The sequence below is a fragment of the Leucopleurus acutus genome (assembly GCF_964270905.1).
Source record: "Leucopleurus acutus genome assembly, chromosome: 2".
NCBI classification, from domain to species: Eukaryota; Metazoa; Chordata; class Mammalia; order Artiodactyla; family Delphinidae; genus Leucopleurus; species Leucopleurus acutus.
Genome location: NC_139143.1, coordinates 171,828,224 through 171,835,637, shown reverse-complemented (window position 1 = coordinate 171,835,637; position 7,414 = coordinate 171,828,224). Strand labels below are relative to the sequence as shown.

General features: G+C 56.3%; 1 protein-coding gene across 1 annotated transcript; it reads left to right on the top strand.

The window, feature by feature from the left end:
- Positions 1 to 679: 679 nt before the first annotated feature.
- XKR8 (XK related 8) lies at positions 680 to 7,414 on the top strand (the record flags this gene model as incomplete). The annotated part of the gene is made up of 3 exons (XM_082864148.1): positions 680 to 972; positions 2,995 to 3,191; positions 5,956 to 7,414. 3 exons carry the CDS (start codon positions 680 to 682, stop codon positions 6,663 to 6,665), a joined length of 1,200 nt encoding a protein of 399 aa, XP_082720274.1. The 3' UTR covers positions 6,666 to 7,414.

Genomic DNA, 7,414 nt, shown 5'->3' with positions numbered 1-7,414 from the left:
AATTTGTAAATCATGTTTAAAGTAACTCCCTTGCCCAGTTATTGAATCCCCCTCCTCCTATTCGGATAATCCGAGTAAAATGAGCTGCCAGGAAGATGCGCCTGGTTGATCCAGTGCCCTCTGTCTCCCCTGGCACACGGCCCGGACTCGGAGGCAAACTTAGCAAAGTCCCTCAGTCAGGGATCGGAACGGGCCTTGGCGTTCTGTTGTTCTGTTTTGCAACAATGCAGACGTGAGACGTCGCAGTTCTAGCCCGGGCGCTAATCTCCGGGCCAGATTCGCCGTTTTGGGTCTCCAGGAGCCTCAAATGTAAACCAAGGCGATTAGAAGCCTCCGAAGCTAAGGGCATTGCGCCTCGGACGGTCCGTCTTCGGGCCTAGCGGTCCTCGGGGCCCTCGGGGCTCAGCGGGGCTGGGGTGAGAGTGCGGGGACGCCTAGGCAGGCGGCAGGGCCGGGGATCTGCGGGACCGCTGATACCCCAACCGCGGGGTCTACGGACCTCGCTCCTCCCCGGACAGGGCGGGACGGGGAAGTCCCGCCCCGCAGCCCGAGTCCTGGGCGGCCCGAGGGCTGTGTCCGCCTCCTTCCTGCCACCGCGACCCTGGGCAGGGAGGGCGACCCTGGGCCGGGAGGGTGGGTCCGAGCCCAGAAGGTAAAGAGGGGCAGAGGCTGGCGGGCCATGCCCTGGTCGCCACGCGCCGCTCTCTTCTGGGACCTGGTCCTGGGCGTATTGGGCACCCTCGCCTTCCTGATCGACCTGGGCGCCGACCTGTGGGCCGCGAGCCAGTATGTACTCAGCGGTCGCTACCTGTGGGCCGCGCTAGTGCTGGCGCTGTTGGGCCTCTCCTCAGTCGCGCTGCAGCTCTTCAGCTGGGTCTGGCTGCGCGCCGACCTCTCCAGCCCGCACGCGCCGAAGCCCCCTGGCCACTGCCTGGCGCTGTTGCATGTCCTGCAGCTGGGCTACCTATACAGGTGAGCGCCCTGCCCTCCGGGAGAGGGAGGGGGAACGGAAGTCAACGTCACCTCCTGCAGCTGGGCTGGTAGCGCAGGTGAGAGCCCTGACCCCGCGACGGGGGCGGAGAGGAGAGGACTGAGACCCTGAGGAGGAAACTAAGCCCCTTGTAGTTTAGCGGGCGCCTCTCCCTACAGGTGAGCTCCTGATCCCTGATGAGGGAGAAATCCGGCTGGCAGCCCTCAGAGCTCATGAACGGCACCCTTCCTGGCACAGCTGAAGAAACTGAGGCCCAGAGAGGGAAGGGAGGCACATGACTTGGAGTCGGACCCTTTGGGATCCAATCCTGGCTTTACCACCTGTGTGGCTTTATTCCTGCCTTTCTCTGAGCCTCAGTTTCCTCCTCTGTTAAAGGAGGTAGTGATCTCGAGATAGGTGTGGCTGGCAGGCCTGTGGTGAAGGGCAGAGAGGGAAGTGCCCTGCACAGTGCCTGGTGGCAACAGACCTCCCGTTGCTTTTAGCTGTGGGTGGAGCCTTGGGCAATTCACTTGACCCCTCTGGGTCTCAGTTTACCCATTGTTCCAGAGGCTCACAGTGTAAGGATTAAATGGAATGAGACCTGTAAATTGCCCTGGTGCAGAGTAAGCAGGCAGCACGTGTCAGCTAGCTTCATGATCAGCTGGGTCACCCTGGAGTTGCGGCAGCCCTGTGCCCCCCACCCTGTCCTTCCCAGTTGTATTCTCCCTGAACACTTGATCCCCACCCCACCCCCTCACTCCCAGACCAAGCAAGAGGGCAGAGGTGGGGTCTGACACATCCATGTCCCTGCAGCCATGTAGGGTTGGGCTCAGGCGGGGGCCCTCTAGAGATGGGGAAACTGAAACGAAGGGGTCAGAGTCATGCGAAGTCAGGACATGATGTGGTCTGGGTTGGCATGGGATGGACGGAGCCAGGATCTGCTCTTGAATCCATGTTTACAGATTCTCTCCAGATCTCGCCTTGAGTCTCCAGGAGTGGGCGAGAGGAGCTTTGAATGTTGCAGTGTTGCCTGAGGGACTGTCCAGGCATCAATAACACCTTGGGTGAACACGAAGGGGCACAGTTATTGCAGTCCTGGCAGCCCACAGTGAGCCCTGAATCTATAATTACATCATGTATCTTCTGTTTCTGCTGAGCATGAGTCAGACAGACTGTACTGAGCTTTGGTTGAGAAAACGGTGTCTCTGTTCCTGCCTGTGACTAGGCTGAGGCCTCTGCCAGGGCACTGGGGGACCTCCCCCCGCCCCGAACTCGGGCCTGCTCCCTGAGTGTGTTGTCAAGTTCATCCAGGGGAAGTGACAGTAAACATCTGATGAATGAACTTGCAATGAGTGAATGGCCTCACCTTCCAATAGCCAACTGAGATCAGTTCTGGGCGGGGGGAGATATTGGTCCATCCTCCACTGCCCCCTCATGCCAGTGGATCTCTCAGGCCTGTCTGTCCAACCTCTGGACTCTCTTAACTCTGCCCGGTCTGTTCCCATCACTCTGGGCAGGCCTGTTAAATGGATCCCTGGGTGCTCTTTCTGTAGCACAGTAGGACCTGTCTTGCCTGTGCTCAGAAGCTCTCAATGGCTTCCTTCCCCACAGGATCCTAAGAAATTCTTACACTTGCTAAAATTTGAGAATGCTCACTTTAGGCAATTTCCCAGTACACCTTTCAAATTCAAACAGCTTTGGGTCCAAATCCTGTTTCCACTGCTTATTTGCTCTTTGGTCCTGTTTCCCCATCTGTAAAATGGGGATATTGTAAAGGAGTAAATGGGACAATGTTTGTGATGAGCTTGGTATGGTGGCTACCGCAGAAGTAATAGCTGTTGTATTTATCCCCACTTCACAGATGAAGAAACAAGTTCAGTGAGGTAAGTCGCTTGCCCAAGGCCTTATAGCATGTATGTGACGAGCTAGGATTTGAGCCTGTCTGCATCCACTCGATGGGTAGGGAAGGAGGAATGCCACAGGATGCTAACTGGGCCCCTTGGGGCATCATGTGTACTGCCTAGGTGCGTGCAGGGGCTGCGGCAGGGGCTGCTGGTGTGGCGGCAGGAGGTGCCTACCCAGTTCGACTTGGCCTATGCCGACTTCCTCTCCCTGGACATCAGCATGCTGCGGCTCTTTGAGACCTTCCTGGAGATGACACCGCAGCTCACACTGGTGCTGGCCATCATGCTGCAGAGCGGCAGCGCCGAGTACTACCAGTGTGAGTGTCAGGCCCTCGGCCAGCCCCCCTTTTACACCTTGGGAAAGTTGCCCACAAATGTCAGAAAGGTTTTCACTCTTTTATAAAGGCTGCTTAGAAAATAGGAGAATGTCCTTTAGTCGGGCAGGTCTGTGTTCAAATGCAAAGTTATGCTCTAGCCTTGAGTTTGGACAAAGGACCCCACCTCTCTGAGCTATCAGTTTGTTCTCATCTGGACAAATAAATGGATGTAATAAATGATCCTACCTCATAAGGTTAATGAAAGGTTTAAGTGAAGTGATGCCTATAAAGCCTCGTGCCTAGTGCATAATAAATCTTAAGTGTAATTTTTACTATTTTGGAGATAACAGGTGAAGTGTGTAGGGTGCCTGATGCCTAATAAGCAATTTGTTGATCAATAGATAAATTACTGAGCGCCTTTGTACATGCAGAGTGCCTTTTTTTTTTTTTTTCTGGTACGCGGGCCTCTCACCGTTGTGGCCTCTCCCGTTGCAAAGCACAGGCTCCGGACGTGCAGGCTCAGCGGCCATGGCTCGCGGGCCCAGCCGCTCCGCGGCATGTGGGATCTTCCCGGACCGGGGCACGAACCCGTGTCTGCTGCATCGGCAGGCGGACTCTCAACCACTGCGCCACCAGGGAAGCCCCGTGCCTTTGTTTTGATCGAGCACCTTTGTGCCTGTCCCTGTGTTAGGAACACCACAGTGAATAAGGAGATGGACACAGCCCCTGGCCTGCCAGGACCATAGACTGTAAAGCAGGTAGTTACAGGAAAGCATGTGGAGTGATCTGAAAAGGAAGAGGCGGGTGGCCTCATAAAACACAGGAGAGGTTTGTGCAAAGAGAAGCTTTGGGAGGGCTTTCAGGGAAGTTGCCCAAGGTCACAGGCCAGCTGGCAGCCAAGTTAGGACTCCAGCTCACATCTGATTCAGGGTCTAGGCTTCCCCTTCTCCTCCTCAGCCCTCTCACACCTGCTGCCGTACCAGGCACAGCCTCCCAAGGAGCGAATCCCAGCTCTGCCTCCACTCTCTGCGGGACTTGGAGATCCCCTCTCTGGCCTCAGTTTCCACAGCTGTACAAGCTGGGGAGTTGGACTCCGTCTCCAAGGGCCCTTTCAGTTTGCTAATCTGAGTCTGCAGTATTAATTGAAAAACAAAACAAAAACCAGTAATAGTGGCCACCACGATTGAGCGCCTGCTATCAGCCAGCACTGAGGAGAGTGCTTTATTGTCATCATCGCTCACATTCATAGCGCCTCTAGTTTGGTGCTGTATTTATCTCCATTTTACACAAGAGGTAAGAGATGCCGAAAGGTGAAGTGATTTGCCCTGGGACACACAGCACTCACTGTGCGCGTACCATCGGGCCTCTGTCTGTGAGTCCGGCATCCACAGATTCAGAGGGCTGACTCCGTTATGCCAGTTTATATTAGGGACTTGAGCATCCGCGGATTTTGGGAACCAGTCCCCTGTGGATACTGAGGGATGACTGTGTTTTTTGTTTGTCTCTTTGGAGGCAGTGGGTGTCTAGGACCAGGGCTAAATGGGGCCAGTCTACGCTGTGTATGGAGGGAGTGGGGATGGGGGATTGAGGGAAGAGACAGGTTTTCCCAACTTCTGTTTAGCAAACACGTATTCAGCTGCTGTTATATGCCAGCTTCTGGGGGATCCCTGGGGAGCAGAATCTGTTTCCTACCCTGAAGGAGCTCAGAGATAAGGAAATAATTACTGTGTGATAAGACTCCAGGGAGGAATGGGGTGCTATAGGAGCTGCACAGCGGAGTGGGGTGGGGTGGGGTCCAGATGGGTGACTGTAGGGGATAATGAAGCCAGAACTTGCAGGGTAAGGAGGAGTAGGCCAGGGGAACCAGGGCGTGGGTCCACCTAATACCAAGGGCACTGCTTGTCAGGTCAGAGAATGCGGCACGCTGGCAAACTGGAGGAACATCAGCCCTGCTGAGACCCTGAGTGTGGGGTGGTTACAAAGGCCACAGATCTGATTCCAGGCTGGGAGTGGGTTCCTGACCCATAGCAGGTCCCCAGCGAACATCTGTTGACTGAATGCAATAGGGAGGGGGCGGGGAGGAAGCAGTCTAGAGATGCTTCCAGCCCTCGTTGGAGGGCCTGGTGCTTCTAGTCCAGGATGGGCAACTAGGAGGTGGGATAGGATCCCCACTGTACACTTCGAGTCTTGGAAAATCAAAACCGGGGCCCAGTCTGAGGGTGGAGGGGAGTAGAGGCTGTTCCACCCATATAACAGGGACATCCCTTTTGGCCCCGGAAGGCAGCTTCAGCTAGAGGCCTGTCGCCACCCTATGGGATTTCCTGCTTCCCTTTCTGAGACTAAGAAGGGGGAACTGGACTGCTGATTTTCAGATCCAAGAAAGGCGTGGACTCTTCCGGGAAAGGAAGGGTTACAGGGCCCTAGAAGATGCTCAGGGTGTGGCCAAGGCCCAGGGGTGCCAGATGCTGGGTGACAGGGGTGCCGATGAGAGTGTATAAGTCACACACCTTCTCATCCGTGAAGAATATAACCGTGGTAGCACCTGAAAAGGAAAGGTTTGCGGTGAAGGGCAGACTCCATATGGATCCTAGCTGTTTGGGGTTGTGTGAACTTGCTGGTCTCCAGCTGTAGTTTTCGCTTCAACAAATGGGGGGCCGTAATACCCACGTCAGCGTGGCTACGAGGCCTTCGCAGTACCCGTGGCCTCTGGGGAGTGCCTGCAGGCTGCCCGCAGGGCTCACCTGTCTCCTCTTCCTCTTCGTAGGGGTCAGCGTCTGCACGTCCTTTGTGGGTATCTCGTGGGCACTGCTTGACTACCACCGGGCCCTGCGCACCTGCCTCCCCTCCAAGCCCCTCCTGGGGCTGGGTGCCTCCGTGATCTACTTCCTGTGGAACCTGCTGCTGCTGTGGCCCCGAGTCCTGGTCGTGGCCCTGTTCTCGGCCCTCTTCCCCCGCTATGTGGCCCTGCACTTCTTGGGCCTGTGGCTGGTGTTGCTGTTCTGGGTGTGGCTTCAGGGCACGGACTTTATGCCAGATCCCTGCTCCGAGTGGCTGTACCGGGCGACGGTGGCCACCATCCTTTATTTCTCCTGGTTCAACGTGGCTGAGGGCCGAACCCGAGGCCGTGCTACCATCCACCTGGCGTTCCTCCTGAATGATAGCCTTCTGCTGGTGGTCGCCTGGGTGACTCAGAGCACCTGGCTGCCCAGCGGTTGCCTGCTGCAGAGGCTGCTGCCTGCGGCTGGCACCTGCTTCCTCCTGGGGCTGGCTCTGCGGCTGGTCTACTACCGCTGGCTGCACCCCAGCTGCCGCTGGGAGCCTGACCAGGTGGACGGGACCCGGGGTCTGCACTCCCTCGAGGGGCGTCAGCTGCCTCAGAACAGGCGCATGGCCCATTTGGCTAAGAACTTTTTCCCCAAAGGTAGGGATGAGGCTGCTTTGCCATGGAAGGGAGAGGTGAATGGTGTCCTTTGAGGCAGGGTCAGACCCAGCCAAGGGGACTGAAGGCCAGATGGAATCAGTTGGTAGAATGTAGAAGATAAGCTGCTTATGCTGCTGTGGGCCTTGATTCACTCAACGAGCACTTGACGCCTGATCTGTGCCAGGCGCTGGAGACCAGAGTTGAGTAAGACAGAGGCCTGCCCTCAAGGATGAGAACAAGATGAGAAGGGCTGGGCCCTGGAGGGTCCAGGGCCCCAATTACGTATGAAACACTTTGGGAGGAAAGAAGAGACCGCCTCTTCCCTTCCCCCCAAACAAGTATAACCCCAAAGCATCCCAGTGTTGGTATTTTTACCTCCCTGGCTACCTCTAAAATAATTGGTGGAGCTGTTGTCCCACCCTTGGCTCCCCTGTCCTGGGCTGGAAGGCCCCAGGACCTCCAGGATGTGTCCTCTGGAATTCTTCCTCCCCTGCCCCACCCCAGTCATTCAATTCATTTAGCAAATGTTTACCGAGGGCCTTTTACGTGCCAGAACCATCATTCTAGCCTTGGCAGATCAGCTGCCATTCCAGCTTCACCCCTTACCCTCTCCAGATACTCCAGAACAGGCTCTCAGGCTGGAAGCCAGGGATGCCTGACTGCCTGTCAGCCCTGTCAGCCCCTCCAAGGCCTTAGTGCAGCTGGCCCGGCCTCTGCCTCTGCTCTCAAGGGGCGACCTTTCAACCAAGTACCTTGTGAACCTGCGGTCTGGGCCGTGGCTCAGCCCGCTGAGTATGTTTTT